The following is a 16,298-nucleotide window of genomic DNA, read 5'->3' as shown; positions in this document are numbered from 1 at the left end:
TGCGTTGAGTAAGGCTTCGTCGTTGCTACGCAACCGGCTTTCTCTGCGTCTCGTGGCGCAACTGCTGGAGCCTCCATATTCTCCACACTGCAAAATCCTTGTGTGTTTATTGAACTATGTGTGGACCTATGTAAAATACGGAACAAATCGCGTCAGTATTTTACGGGACGGGTGGCAACCCTAGCTGGAGGCGCTCGCTGAAGTTTGTCGGCGAGGTTCAGACGGAGTCGTTGAGTTCGGAAAGAGCTTTGGTGGTTCTTAGTGCTGGTGAAACGTGCAGGCAAGAAGATGATGAAGCCAGCACGAGTCAGCTGCAGCGTTGCTACTGCAAACAGTGGCTAGACGCACAAAACAAAGATGTCTCAAGCAAAAAGCAAAGTATCAACTGTTGATCACTGTCTTAAAGGGTTAGTTCACCCAAAAATGAAAATTCTGTCATTAATTACTCAACCTCATGTCGTTCGACACCCGTAAGACCTTTGTTCATATTCGGAACACAAATGAAGATATTTTTGTTGAAAGCTGATGGCTGAGAAAGGCTTCAGATAGGCCTCCATTGGCATTCAGTACATTAATACTCCCAAGACCCATAAAAGGCACTTAAAACGTCGTTACGAAGTCCATCTCACCACAGTGACTCTACAATCATTTTACGATGCGACGACAATAGTTTTTGTGCGCAAAAAAAAATCTAAATAACACCTTTATCCAACTTGTTCTTGTCTTCCGTGTGTGCCTCCATAACACATGCGCGAGAATATTACGCAGATCCGGCGTTCGGACGCATGACCCAGAAGCGATTTGTTTATAAGCAGAGGAAGACGCGCGTGTCTAAGCTGTTGAATTCTACATTGATCGTGCTTTAGGTCTCGGCGTAGTTCTCAAAATCGGGCTAGAGTGTGCATTTCATGGATTCCCGAACCCCGGCGCTACATCATATTCTCGCGCATGCGGGACCACACTGTGGTGAGATGGACTTTGTATCGACGTTGTAAGTGCCTTTTATGGGTCTTGGGAGTGTAAATGTACTGAATGCCAATGGAGTATGCCAAAGCCTTTCTCAGCCATCAGCTTTCAACAAAAATATCTTCATTTGTGTTCCGAATATGAACGGAGGTCTTACGAGTGTCGAACGACATGAGGGTGAGTAATTAATGACAGAATTTTCATTTTTGGGTGAACTAACTCTTTAACAGGTCCATTTGGTCCGCCCCTGGAGGTGTTCCAGGCAATCAGATATTGTGCTCCCGTTCTCGCATATCATAAGCGTTTTGCCTCATGTGATAAGTGATAGCAGATTCCGCTGGCTTCCGACGAGCATTTCAAACGCATCATTTTCATATTGCAAATATGGTACATTATACAGAAATGTGCTCTACAGAAATGTGCTTCATGAGACAACGCCACCTTCCATTCAGTCTACCAAAAGCGTTTTCAACCACTACCCGTGCTCGACATATTTTCTTGAACACACCGGCAAACCGTTGTTATGCTTACTCCGAAAAGATGGCCGACAGTTCTGTACTCTGAACCGGTTGCAAGCTTCCATAGTGCGATGGCCACTCTCTTCTTTAGAGGAACACACTTGTGGAAGCTTGTGTCCTGTCTCTCCATCACTGGACGCAGTTTGTTGCACAAGTATATAAATGTTTCTTCGGACATTCTGAAGTTCTGAACCCACTGCGCGTTTGTGAAACCGGGAACAATAACATCCCACCACTCGGTAGCTCAGTTGAAAGCCCAAACAGCCGGTCTGCCGTGGCGACTTTGCAAAGCGAAACAGATCTGAAACACATAAAGCATACACATTTTAGTACGTAATACTGGTAGCTATAAAGTTGATTAAATACTTTGTAAATAGTATAGTATTTACACATATGCAAACGTTAGCATAACTTACCCTCTTGTGTCGGCTTTGAACAACCAGATTCGTCTCGTAGTCTGAACTCTGTAGTAATTCCCAAACTCTCCTGTTTTTGTCAGCAGTGTTTCGTTTTGCTGCCCTCAGCCTCTCCTGAAATAACATTTGTCTTCTTGCTGTGAGAAAAAGCCACATCCCGAGGATCAAAAAAAGCATACACTCGATTTCCTCCATTGTCCTGTGTGTGTGGGTAGCGGGTGTGTGTCACGTAGAAGATTACGTCCATGGCAGTTTCCTGTGGTGTCGCTATGACGACTAGGTACTATTGTGGAGGTACTATCTGCTTGAGTTGAGTCGAGTCGAGTCGAGCTGGTCCTGGTAATGGAAAAGCGCCATAAATGTACTGACCATGTATTACTAACCTTTCCAGGTGGGACCCCAAGATGCGCATGACTCCACTGGAAGCCATGCAACATAAATGGATCATGGAGGGTCACAGGACTCATGTCCCTCACAAGACTCATAAGCAGCCGAAGGACAGCACTGGGCAACCATCTCATGACCATCTCAGGACTCATGACCCTCACAGGACTCATGAGCAGCCAAAGGACAGCACTGGGGAACCATCTCATGACCATCTCAGGACTCAGATCCCTCACAGGACTAATAAGCAGCCAAAGGACAGCACTGGGGAACCATCTCATGACCATCTCAGGACTCATGACCCTCACAGGACTCATGAGCAGCCAAAGGACAGCACTGGGGAACCATCTCATGACCATCTCAGGACTCAGGTCCCTCACAGTACTCATGAGCAGCCGAAGGACAGCACTGGACAACCATCTCATGACTATCTCAGGACTCATGACCCTCACAGTACTCATGAGCAGCCGAAGGACAGCACTGGGCAACCATCTCATGACTATCTCAGGACTCATGACCCTCACAGTACTCATGAGCAGCCGAAGGACAGCACTGGGCAACCATCTCATGACTATCTCAGGACTCATGACCCTCACAGTACTCATGAGCAGCCGAAGGACAGCACTGGGCAACCATCTCATGACTATCTCAGGACTCATGACCCTCACAGTACTCATGAGCAGCCGAAGGACAGCACTGGGCAACCATCTCATGACCATCTCAGGACTCATGACCCTCACAGTACTCATGAGCAGCTGAAGGTCAGCAATGGGGAACCATCTCATGACCATCTCAGGACTCATGACCCTCACAGTACTCATGAGCAGCTGAAGGTCAGCAATGGGGAACCATCTCATGACCATCTCAAGACTCATGACCAGCTGAAGGACAGCAATGGGGAACCATCTTATGACCACCTCAGGACTCATGACCCTCACAGTACTCATGAGCAGCCTTACTCTTACACTGAATGTTTGCTGCTTAAATCCAGATGAGTAGGGTAATCTTAGTATAGGGTGTGAATATTGTACAGCTGTGGTATTTAGGTTTAGCTCAATTTAGGTTTAGCCATATATTTGTATTTTAGCTCAAAAATGGGTTGAATACATGCGGTTCATGTATGTCTTCTTTAGTCTGTTGGCTCTTTAGGTGTTTTACTGGCACACATCACGTGTACATGTTGAGACTGTTTACATATTTGTGCCCATATGTACATTTTATGTACTGGTTTTATTTTTGAATGAATATTTTCTCAAATTGTATGATGTTTTTGTTGAGTTATTATTACACAATTTTTTTCTGACCTTTTTGAATCTTGCACCTGACAAATAACCCAAATTACAAAAAAAGACTAAAACTAACACTAAAAACTAAACTAAAACTAAGCATTTTCAAAAAATACAAACTAAACTAAACTAGCAAACCCACTTTAAAAACGAATCAAAACTAAACTGAATTTGAAAACAAAAAGTCAAAACGAAATAAAATAAAAACGAATGAAAAACTATAATAACCTTGGTATGGACTTATCTAACTCTGGGGGATAGGGTGAATAAGCTAAAGTCCCAATTTGTGTTTCTTTAACTCTATAGGGGAGTTGGAAAATGAGCCTATTTTCAAAAAAACTTTCCTTTATGGAAAGTGCGGTTTTTAGGTCCTGTAAAATCACAATTAAGATTTCATTATTTGAATTGCATTTTAAGTTTTTACAGTCGTGGCCTAATGTTACGAGAGTCAGACTTGTAACCCGAAGGTTGGAGGTTCGATTTTCAATACCAGCAGGAAAGTATAGTTGGGAGGAGCGAATGAACAGCAATCTCTTCCACCCTCAATATCCACGACTGAGGGGTAAACCCAACTCCCCGGCTGGGCACCACAGCAAAATGGCTGCCCACTGCTCTGGGTGTGTGTGTTCACTACTCCTAATGTGTGTGCACTAAGTTGGATGGGTTAAAGGACAAATTCAGAGTATGGTTATACTTGGCCTTCAAATCACATCAATTAGTTCACTTGTAGTCGTGTAGTGTGAAAAATTAAAAGTATTTTAAGAGGTTTAAAAGTATTCTTTAGTCTCTCAGTGAATATGAGCTCATAAAAATTGTATATGTACACAATCTCTGTAGGTCTATATGAAAACAGAATTGCACCTGTTGGACACTTTTTGGGACAGTTTAGTCATTTGCCTGTATGCGTTGACACGCATAGTTGAGCTCAAATGGGGTTGGCTGTAAAGTGGTTTCATACGAGTGACGTGTGCATGTTTGAAGTTGTGTTGGTTCTTATTGCTGCAAATCTATCAGTTGGTGTTTTTCAAAGCGTCACTGTCTGACGATGAAAAGAGCTTCATCAAGACCTCAACAACTCAAAGAGCAGCTCCTGCAAGCTGTCGATGCTCAAAATAATGTGAGTAAATATCCATATTGGATATGCATCATTAGTATTAACTGTCACTTTATTTAATCATGCATTTTTAATGGAATTTTCTACCCATTCATTCAATGATTGACGAGCTATTAATGCCAGTCTTTGTATATTTATCTTAAAATAAGATAAATGTTTTATTCCTTAAATGAATAAGGTAAATTACTTTTTGTCATTGAGATGAAAGACAAACAGTGCCAACTTTTACCTGAATAAATATTATAAGGGTGGATCTTTTTTAAACTGACATTTCACATTTGTCACATCCAAGTAAAATAATTTAAATCTCGCTGTGGTGAGGTTTGTTTTTGAGACAAGCTCTCTAGGGACTTATTTCACAGATTTTTCACAGAGTATGCAAGAATGTCACATTTGCATTTTCAACCATAACTGATAACTAGGATCTGAAAGTGCCACTGCTGCAGGTGCACATGTGAGAGTGGATTCAAATACACAAGGCCCGTTTACTTTCATGAATATGACCAACTTCTGAAAAAGACACAGGAACTGACTTCCTAACATACAGAAAAATGATGAATCATTAATCAATGAAAGTTTTTTTTTAAATGCATAGAGAATATTATGAAAGCCTGAAGTGACATTAGCATAACTTCTACCTGTCAGCAGATACAGAACATGATGGCTGTATTGGATGTGATATGCTGTCTGGAAAGATACCCCATGACTAAAGAGGCTCTAGTGGTAAGATACTAACTCAGTATGTTTACATTGAGTTTATTATCAGTATGGTGGTATGGTGTGTCACACTGAAAATAAGAGTTCAAGACTGAAATCACTCTTAAGTGATCCATCTAAAGTGGCATTTATTTGAAGGACAAATAGCACAAGCACACTTTTCAAGTGAAACATGTAACAAAGAAAAACAATACTATGGTACGAATACAAATGAAGTAGACAATGCCAAACATTAGTAGAACATACACATAGTTCATGTGATGAACTGTGAAAGTATTCTCTTTCATTTTATTGTATTATTTCAAATATACATAGACTATTGTTCAAAGGTTTGGGGACTGAAAGATGTCACTTATGCTCAACCTGCATTTATTGGATAAAAAATATGGCGGCAGAGCTATATTATGAAATATTATTCATATATATATATATATATATATATATATATATATATATATATATATATATATATATATATATATATATATATATATATATATATATATATATATATATATATATATATATATATATATATATATATATATATATATATATATATATATAATTATTCCTGTGATGTTAAAGGGTAACTTCACACTCTAAAAAATGCTGGGTTAAAAATAACCCAAGTTGGGTTGAAAATGGACTAACCCAGCGATCGGGTTGTTTTAACCCAGAAATTGGGTTGTTTTAAGCAAACATTTTACCCAAACGCTGGGTTAAAACAACCCAAATGCTGGGTTAAAACAACCCAATTGCTGGGTTAGTCCATGTTCAACCCAACTTGGGTTATTTTTAACCCAGCATTTTTTAGAGTGCAGCAATTAGCATTAAAGGGTAACTTCAGTGATTTAGCATTAGGCTTTGTATCAGTAGAAACCCCATAGTATATTTGAATTATGGTACTTTCCCCCCTCATATCCCCCTGAGACGAGAGAATTATGCATTTTATTTATGGAAAAAAACGATATTTGCGTCATCGGAGGATTTTTTGGCCAGAGGCTAAAGACTACTATCAACCCGCTCATAGGGGAGAGATCTCACGCACAGAATATAAGACACAGACGGCCGCACGGACATTCATAACGGAGCGGTGCAGAACAAATGAGTGTTTCAACTTTTCAATGAATTCCTGTGATAGTTTAGCTTCCATATGCAATCTGAAAACGTGCCAGACTGGCGCTTAACGTTACCTCAGTTACCTCAGCTTTTACATTTCCAAAATTATATTGTAAAATCCAACAGTGATTCTTTTTAGAACACTTTTTAGATCAGTCATTCCCAAACTGTGGTCCGCGGACCACTAGTGGTCCGTGAGGGTACTGCAGGTGGTCCGTGGAAAGGCAAAATAAAATAAAATAAAATAATATTTTTTTACCTTCATTTTACCAGGAAATTCCCATAAAAAATAAAAAGTAAAAAGAATATGTAGGCCTATATTGATTTAACATTTGTATTTAATTGTCAAGTTATTGTGCGATTACAAAAATAGGCTAGTGGCGCTCGGCCGTGGCGTTCAAGTTCAGTGCTGTTATGGATCGGTGGATAGCAACAGGTTCTTTGAAGAGAAAAGAGACAGAGGCAGAAGTTACAAAAAATTAAGAGATTGACAGTGAGTCGGATGCATCTATGAGCCAGAATAAATAAATTAAATATGTAGCAGCCGTTGTCTGCAGTAAACTTTCTTTTAACAAGCCTGTTGTACTGATGTGATGACTAGTTATAGTTTTAGTGCTAGTAAGCCTATTTAGAGGTGCGGAATAATTCAGGTAGGACTGTGTGTAGACATATTTTATTATTTGTGTTATGAGGTGGTCCGCAAAATTTTTTGATTACAAATAGTGGTCCACACACACAAAAAGTTTGAAAACCCCTGCTTTAGATAACATTACTTGATGTCTTAACTTAATTGTAAAAATCTAGTAATATGTTCTATTCACATACTATTCCTTGTTTACTCAGAAAACCCAAGTTAAAGGGTTAGTTCACCCAAAAATGAAAATTCTGTCCTTAATTACTTACCCTCATGTCGTTGGACACCCGTAAGACCTCCGTTCATCTTCGGAACACAAATGAAGATATTTTAGTTGAAATCTGATGGCTCTGAAAGGCCTCCATTGGCACAATGCACGGTTCACTCTCAAGACCCTTAAAAGGTACTAAAGACGTCGTTACAAAGTCCATCTCACTACAGTGGTTCTAAAATAACTTTATGAATCGGCGAGAATAGTTTTTGTGCGCAAAAAAACCCTAAATAACGACTTATATAGTGATGATGACTATATCAAAACCCGGCCTCATGAAGCTTCAAAGCGTTATGAATCAGTGAGCCGAATCAGCAGTTTGGATCGCCAAATTTCAGCAGTTTGGCGGTTTGACACGCGATCCGAATCATGATTTGACTGATTCATAACACTTCGAAGCTTCATGAGGCCGTGTTTTGAAATCGGTCATCACTATATAAGTCGTTATTTAGGGTTTTTTTGCGCACAAAAACTATTCTCGGCGATTCATAAAGTTATTTTAGAACCACTGTAGTGAGATGGACTTTGTAACGACGTCTTTAGTACCTTTTAAGGGTCTTGAGAGTGTACAGTGCATTGTGGACCAGGCCTTTCAGAGCCATCAGATTTCAACTAAAATATCTTCATTTGTGTTCCGAAGATGAACGGAGGTCTTACGGGTGTCGAACGACATGAGGGTAAGTAATTAATGACCAAATTTTCATTTTTGGGTGAACTAACCCTTTAAGATTAATTGATTGGTCTGAGTGCCATTTTGTCAAGCAAAAAAAACACCCATCATGGTGATCAGTGTTCACTTTGGGCACTTGGAACATTCATATTATTATAACTCTCTTTCTATTGATGCGAGATGCAACAAGAAATTATTTGGTTTCAAAGGAAGAGAAGTAATACATAGGATGCTTTTAAAAGTTGACCTAGATAACCCTAACCCAAAGTCAGAAATGAAGGTCATATTTTAAAGGCTAACCCAATTGAAAGATCCACAGGTGTTTATGACGCAAGTGTTAGCAATAAAATTGTAAACCATCATTATATGACATAAAATTAACCAATGTAATATTTCCCTTTATGTCATATAATGATCGTTTACAATTTTATTGTTAACACTTACCTCATAAACACATGTGAAACTTTCAATCGGGTTGATATAATCCACCTTTATTTGTGACAATATCTCGCAGCTGATCATGCTTGAGTCACACATAGACTTCAAAATTCAGCAAAACACAACAATGACTGCTATACTAAGTCAAGAGTAAATCTAAAGTAAAAGATGTAGTACTCTCTACAGTTATTTTTTTAGTTACTAGAACTCTTGTGTAAGTGAACTATACTAACTAAGCATTTGTCAGTACAACATACTATTCCTATTTCACTTTACTTGGCTTTTTTAAGGCAATCGGTTTGCATGCTTTTTTTAAGTAAGCCTAACTAATTCGATTTTACAGTAATATATATATATATATATATATATATATATATATATATATATATATATATATATATATATATATATATATATATATATATATATGATTAGAAATGATACAGGCGTCTCCCAGAAGATAAGACGATGAACAAGAGGTATCATTGTGGAAAAAATTGTTACTCATCTTTTATTTACATTTGAACAAAAAGTGGCATGTCCAAAATTATTCATACCCTTCTCAATAATCAATAGAAAAGCCTTTATTGGCTATTACAGCAATCAAACGCTTGCTATTATTGCTAACCAGCTTTTTGCATGTCTCCACTGGTATTTTTGCTCATTCATCTTTAGCCATGAGCTCCAACTAAACAGAAGGGTTGGAGGGTCTCCTTGCCATCACCCTGATCTTTAGCTCCCTCCACAGATTCTCAATGGGATTTCATTTGTTGAGAATTTTGATGTATTGCTCCTTTTTCATGGTGCCGTTTACTGTGATTAGGTTCCCTGGTCCACCGGCTGAAAAACACCCCCAAAACATTAGGTTCCCACCACCATGTTTGGCAGTGGGGATGTGTTCTTAGGGTTGAAGGCTTCTCCTTTTTTTACGCCAAATGAAGGCTACATCATTGTGGCCAAACAATTCAATTTTTGTTTCATCTGACCATAAAACAGAAGACCAGAAGTCTTCTTCTTTGTCCAGATGAGCATTTGCAAAGGCCAAGCGGGCTTTTGTGTGCCTTATCTGGAGAAGTGGTGTCCTCCTTGGTCTGCGTCCGTTGAACCCAGCGGTGTGCAGTGTCCGTTGGACTGTCTGCCTTGAGATGTTGCCACCAGCAGAGCCCAGATTCATCAGGATGGCCTTGGTGGTGATCCTTGGATTCTTTTTTACTAGGGGTGTAACGGTACACAAAACTGACTCGGTTTTGAAGTCACGGTTCGGTATGGGTTTTCGGTACAGCAGTTTTACAAAATTGCTTTTTATTTATTTATTTTTATTCACTGTGGTTTACTGAAAAAAAGGGTCTGTCCTTAAATGAATTAAATTGGAACTAAAAGTTTATTGAAGATATTGCTTTAAACTATATAGGGAGCCCTTACTTGCACATTATTATTAAAGATTAACAACAGAGCCCAAACTATTAGCCTAAATTCAGTTGCTATTTATTTTTAGATATAATAATCAACACTCAAATAACATTGTACACAAACATGTAAACTTCACATAAGGCAGTTTTTGCAATAACTCTTAAATCTAATTATAAAATCGTTTTTTTCTCCAATTCGTTGTTGAAATATAATAATTTATACACAGTGTCTGTCATTTTCATGACAGGTTTATTTAAACAAACATTAAATAATCAAGACATCACTAACAGGTTCAGTGGAATATGATGAATAGACTAATATAGTGCATTTATTTAGTGAAAGAGTTGATTTCTCTAGTGAATTAAATTCTGTGGACACTGAATGACTGCCTGAGGTAAATGTGATGCTACATGACATTGTTTAGTTTACAAGCAGTTTGAGGTCATATTGAGGTCTTTCTGCCGTTGAAACACTGATTTAGCGATTACACCACATATGATAAGTGACAGTAAGTTGTAATGTATCCTCGACATACCTTCAGATGTTCATTCATGTTTATTCTTTAGGAAGAGATGATCGATCGAGTTCACAGGCCGCTTGAACTGTGATCAGTGATCAGTCACGCCACATTAAAGAGCGTCAAAACGCCATTTATCAGTTGAATTTCGTGATAAAATGGACTGAATACTTTAATATGTTCGTGTGGGAACTCGGATTGAAGTGTGTTCCGCGCTTAAAACAAGTCGACTGTTGACTGTTAAAGATTGCATTCGGAAACCGTTCGGTACACGCGAATACGTGTACCATTACACCCCAATTTTTTTTTACCTCTCTCACTATCCTCCTGGCCAGCACAGGTGTCACTTTTGACTTCCGACCACGTCCTCTGAGATTTTTCACAGTGCGGAACGTCTTGTATTTTTTAACAATACTTTGCACTGTAGCCACTGGAACTTCCAAACATTTAGATGTGGTCTTATAGCCCTTTCCTGACTTGTGAGCAGCCACAATGCACAGCCGCAGGTCCTCAGTGAGCTCCTTTGTCTTAGCCATGACTGTCCACAAACCAACAGCATAGAGCTTCTGTTTTTCACCTGTTGAGTTGATTAAAACAGCTGTTCCCAATGAATCAGGGTAACTATGATGCTTTAGAACAGCTTGGACTATTTGGAATGGTATAGATCTTTGGATTTTCCATAGACCAGGGGTTTCCAAAGTCCGGCCCGGGGATGAATTTCAAACGGCCCACAGCGTGTCTATTAAAATATATTATATGTGGCCCGCCACTCATTATTTACTAAGCGTGCAGTTTCACAATGTCAACACAAGGTGGCAGTACAAGACTTTAGGCCAGGGAAACATTACCACGCCAAAAGCAGAACAAAACAGCGCTACTTGTGCGTAGCACCATAGATATCCATAATAAAAGCTAGATGTCTCGTCCGCGCTGCTGGCCAATGGAGGTCGACGTCCGCACCTGGCGGCCATCTTGTCACAGGCATCTCGCTCACTCGTAACATTGTTTTCATGGGTGTTTTCACTTTTTAAATAACCATAACTTGCTAAATTTTCTACCGATTTTCAAACTGTTTGGTTTGTTATAAACGTCAGAGATGTAGTTATGACACTGCATACTTATGAAAAATGATTCATAATTTGTTCAAGCATCCATAATTATAGCCACGTTAATAACGTTTGTAAGAAACCAAACCATTTGTGAATCCGTCAAGATTTCAGTGAGATAAGAGTATTTGCAGATCACTCGCCTTACATTAGGTACCACATAGCCATGCCTATGACAAGATGGCAGCCGGTGATGACGTTAGCGACTCCGCCGTAAGACATCTAGCCTTTATTATGGATATCTATGCGTAGCACAAACATGAGCACAACTCGCAAGCTCTGAGTCTGAATAAATGTGTTTACTTGCTGAGTGTTTCGATCTCGGGACCACTAAACAGCCCGTGAGAAGTGTTCCGGTCTCCGGAACGAGCTGCAAATATCTCTGTGATTTGATTTAGATTAAAGCCAGTTAAACAGCGCTGACTTAATCAACAACACTAACGTGCAAATCAGGAGAAACACTGAGCCGATTCAGTTAAAATACTTTTCAAACAACAATTCACCAACATTTATCATGGATTTACTGTGGTAACACTACCTGTAACCGTGGTAATTTGTCATAAATGTAGGTTAATATCTCATTTTAAATGTAGACATGTATTAAAGGAGCAATTAAGGCCAAATTGCAGACTATTTTGTTCATAAACTTGCAGTTTTGTGCATTTGTATTTATATGTTTATAGACTAAGTACCATAAAGCCATTCTAGATATAGAAATAATATTTTTTCTTTGTGCCATGTGTGCGCTGCAAAAAATGCTCTAACTTGGTATTTTTGTCTTGTTTCTAGTCTAAATATATCTAAAAAAAAATCTTAAATCTAGATGCATTTACTAGATAAGTTAAATGACAAAATATATTTTTTCTTGTTTTCTGGAAAATAAAATGAGTTTTTGCTTAAAACAAACAAAATGATCCGCCCAAAATAATCTTGTCTCTGTTTGCATTCTTGTTTCCCAAACAAAAATCAAGAAAAAATATCATACTGTGTGTGTGTGTGTATGTATATGTATGTATATGTATGTATATGTATGTATGTATATGTATGTATGTATATGTATGTATGTATATGTATGTATGTATATGTATGTATGTATGTATGTGTATGTGTATGTGTATGTGTATGTGTATGTGTATGTGTATGTGTATGTGTATGTGTATGTGTGTATGTGTGTATGTGTGTATGTGTGTATGTATGTATGTATGTATGTATGTGTATGTGTATGTGTGTATGTGTGTATGTGTATGTGTGTATGTGTGTATGTGTGTATGTATGTATGTATGTATGTATGCATGTATGCATGTATGCATGTATGTATGTATGTATGTATATATGTATATATATATATATAATAGAAAAGGATCCATCCCCCGGGTGTGTCCACAACACTGAATCTGGCCCCCTTTTAAAAAAGTTTGGACACCGCTGCCATAGACTGTGACAGTTTGCAAAGGTTATGAATAATGTAGGACATGCCCCTTTTTGTTCAAATGTAAATAAAAGATGAGTAATAACTTTTTCCACAATGATGCCTCTTGTACATCGTCTTATCTTCTGAGACGCCTGTGTCATTTCTAATCAAGAAAAAACTTGCTGGTTGAATAAAAGTGACTTTAAGTCAGAATTTGCCAGGGGTATGAATAATTCGGGCTTGACTGTATATACTGTATTTATAAATGGTTGTGTGTGGAATTGTTTTATTCCAGGAAACCAGGCTTGGAAAGTTGATCAACGATGTGAGAAAAAGAAGCACAGACAAAGATCTTGTTAAACGTTTAAAAAATCTTGTACGAAGTTGGCAGATGCTAGTTGGAGTAAACGAAGCCACGGCAAAAGGGCTCTCAAGCTTTGTGGATTCAATTCCCGCTGAACGTATCCCTGGATCAGCACCGACCCTCGCGGGAAATTACAGCAGAACTCTTTTCCACAATAACATGAGCCAGAGGGATGAAATGTCTCAGGGTTCTGTACCAGTGAAAACCATTAAAAACCCCACCAGTTTTAGAAAGAGTAAAATACCCGTCCGTGCCATCAGACCATATTCCTCCTCCATCAAGCATTTACAACAATTCACAAGCTTGAGATCGTCGCTGTCCAGTCAGCATTTCCAAGACCAGCACCCAAAGTCCCAAAGACATGCCACCTCGGCCGGTCACAGTGACACAAAGCACCTTATGGCGGCTGAGGAACCGGCCCAATCCACCAGCATTACTTCTACTCTACCTTTCAATTCTTCCATCCAAGATTCATACATAAAGATGCCTTCAGACCTCCTCAACATACTCAAACCTGCAACGCTGAACGTGAACCTCTACGAGGTCTCCAGCACAGTGACAGAAACAAACACAAACACACGGACTTTCGAGGATACGAAGGATCAGCATAACAACCACACTGCCAAACTCGAAGGATGTCCTGCAGAGGACGGTGCCAAAACGACACAACTGCAAGCAGGCAAACTAACGTATGACCCTCAGACTCGACAGATATCCAGCAAAACATCTGACAGCCAGAGAGCAACGGGAAGTGAAATCCAAGGCAGTGAGAGCCTGAAACAAAACCTTTGTCTGGTCCAACAGACAAACCGGAGAGAGACGTCACTAAGGAAAACGATTCAGAATAGCTTGCCAACTTCAGAAAGATCAGGGATGGACTTTTCTTTGGCTGAGAAATTCAAGCAAGAGAAAAATAATTCAAACGTGTGCAGAAAAACACATGCGTTTATACCCGATTTCCCTGTTATAGGCCTTCCTGGGGTCAGCCGAGAGATCACAGAGCGCGACCTTGTCAGGATACGCAGTCATCGATGGCATGGTGTGAATGGCTGCTATGACAATAGAAATAACTGGTATGACTGGACTCAGTCCATAACCCTGGATCCATACGGAGATGGGAGTAAACTTAACATCTTGCCTTATGTGTCCATAGATTACAGACTTTGAGTCTGCAACAGCATGTTTCTTAAATCTCCAAATGTGGATTCTCAACTATTTTAGACCTGTGTTTGTCTATTCTTTATGGTCCATTAGTATATACTATGAATCCTCTGTCCTGAGTTTTATTAATGTACCAATGACCTGACACATTCTCCATTCCATTATATGCATATAGATTATTTAGAGCATTGTTTCCAGTATGGAAGACTAGAGTAACACTGCAGTTCCTCAATGTCTCATGTAGATGGCAGAATTTACTTACACATTTCTCATATGTACAGAATAATAAAAGCTTTCAAAACTGATTGTACAGTGTTTTCATCTTATATCATTTTTGTAAATATAATAACATCCTACGTTTTTATGATTTTTTGTATTACACTTGCAATTGATTACTTGCATAGGCCTAAATCTTTTTATGACGTATTAAAAAATGATTTACATTATATAGCCTATATATGTAGCCCCTATGGACATGGTGATGGTGAAAAATATTAGAGTCATTCCTGTTATGCAGTAACTTTTCTGTATCTATGATTTACTTACTCATATTTTCTATATAAGAAATGGCTTGAATTATATATGTAGGTCTTCTTTATCACTTAAACAGATATAATAGACATTAAAAATACTGTTTTGTATTTTACAGACCTTTTTATTGATATATGTATTACATTTTGTCATGTCCTCAGTGCAAAATTATCAACTTCCACAAGAACTATAAGTCATGAAATGATAAAAATCTCAAATTATTTTTGGATTATGTCATAGAATAGGCTAAACTGCTTCTAATCATACAAATAAATCATGTGAGACTATAGTTATTTATTTATTTTTCCAATTTTCTTAATTTACCGTGTCCCTTAAGTCATCTTCCACCCTGTTAGTAATGTATTTCTCGACTTCCAAAAAAGACCATAATTCCATTGAGACCATTTTCAGGAAATGACATTATTGATTTTTCCTGCTGGAATATAAACTGGTCAAACTGAAAAAAGCTCAAACTCTCACTCCTTCCTTCCTTTTTTTTTTTTTTTTTTTTTTTATGTTATCCTGCTAGTCCCATTCTTAAAGTTCCCTGTTAGGCTATGTTATGGAGAATGTTTGTCCGGTCAAAAATATGTAAAAACATATCTGACATAGTTATAAAAGTTCTGTTTATCTGTAGAAGGTTAGCTAGCTAAATGTTGATCACTCAACGAGCTACGGCTAACTTAACTCCATCTTGTTAGATGAGTCATTTTTAAATAATAATTTGACAGCAACTTTAAATGTTTTGCATACTCGTGTCTCATTTTAGGAGGTGAGGAGCATTAACAGCATACACAGTATATGTTTTTGAACAATTTTTTTATTATTATTTACCATTCTGTTGGCAAAAATGGGTTCAAAAAATACCTGTAATAATCAAGACATTCTATTCATCAATAATTGTTTTGTTATTGTTTCAAGAAAAAAAAAAAAATACCATGATGGCATGAGGGACATATACGATCCAAGAAAAGCCTGTTATTGTTTAACATTTGAGTCATTCTAATTAGGGGTACATGCCATGGCCATGGACTCAATTATCAATTTTACAAATTTTTCATTAACTTTTCACTTCAAGCAATGATCGCTTTGATATCAGGGGACATTTCTTATTCATTTAATACAAAATCCAACAGATACCTATCTTATATCTTGCAAAAATGGCATATTCTATACTGGAATTTGCTGTTTTTGTGCTGTCCGATTTGGTAAATGTGAGGTTTTGCTCTTCAGATTAACTCTAAACTGCATGTTTCTGTATA

General features: G+C 38.2%; 2 protein-coding genes across 2 annotated transcripts; both read left to right on the top strand.

Moving 5' to 3' along the window:
• Positions 1-521: 521 nt before the first annotated feature.
• On the top strand, positions 522-3,545 carry LOC307143153 (uncharacterized protein). The gene is made up of 2 exons (XM_079844457.1): positions 522-2,194; positions 2,292-3,545. The coding sequence occupies exon 2, from the start codon at positions 2,305-2,307 to the stop codon at positions 3,277-3,279; it is 975 nt and encodes a 324-aa protein (XP_079700583.1). The 5' UTR covers positions 522-2,194; positions 2,292-2,304; the 3' UTR covers positions 3,280-3,545.
• Positions 3,546-4,588: 1,043 nt separating this feature from the next.
• LOC307143599 (mediator of RNA polymerase II transcription subunit 26) lies at positions 4,589-15,954 on the top strand. Its single transcript, XM_079845326.1, has 3 exons — positions 4,589-4,687; positions 5,333-5,407; positions 13,276-15,954. Exons 1-3 carry the CDS (start codon positions 4,616-4,618, stop codon positions 14,509-14,511), a joined length of 1,383 nt encoding a protein of 460 aa, XP_079701452.1. The 5' UTR covers positions 4,589-4,615; the 3' UTR covers positions 14,512-15,954.
• Positions 15,955-16,298: the final 344 nt, after the last annotated feature.

The sequence above is a fragment of the Gobio gobio genome (genome assembly GCF_949357685.1).
Source record: "Gobio gobio genome assembly, chromosome: 19".
Taxonomy (NCBI): domain Eukaryota; kingdom Metazoa; phylum Chordata; class Actinopteri; order Cypriniformes; family Gobionidae; genus Gobio; species Gobio gobio.
This window is presented reverse-complemented; position numbering and strand designations above follow the sequence as displayed.

Excerpts from the sequence above, each read along its gene's own strand:
- LOC307143153 (XM_079844457.1), top strand. The coding sequence starts at position 2,305 with ATGCGCATGACTCCACTGGAAGCCATGCAACATAAATGGATCATGGAG.
- LOC307143599 (XM_079845326.1), top strand. The coding sequence starts at position 4,616 with ATGAAAAGAGCTTCATCAAGACCTCAACAACTCAAAGAGCAGCTCCTG. Across the intron at positions 4,688-5,332 it reads CTGTCGATGCTCAAAATAAT|ATACAGAACATGATGGCTGT; the intron begins GTGAGTAAATAT and ends ACCTGTCAGCAG. Across the intron at positions 5,408-13,275 it reads TGACTAAAGAGGCTCTAGTG|GAAACCAGGCTTGGAAAGTT; the intron begins GTAAGATACTAA and ends GTTTTATTCCAG.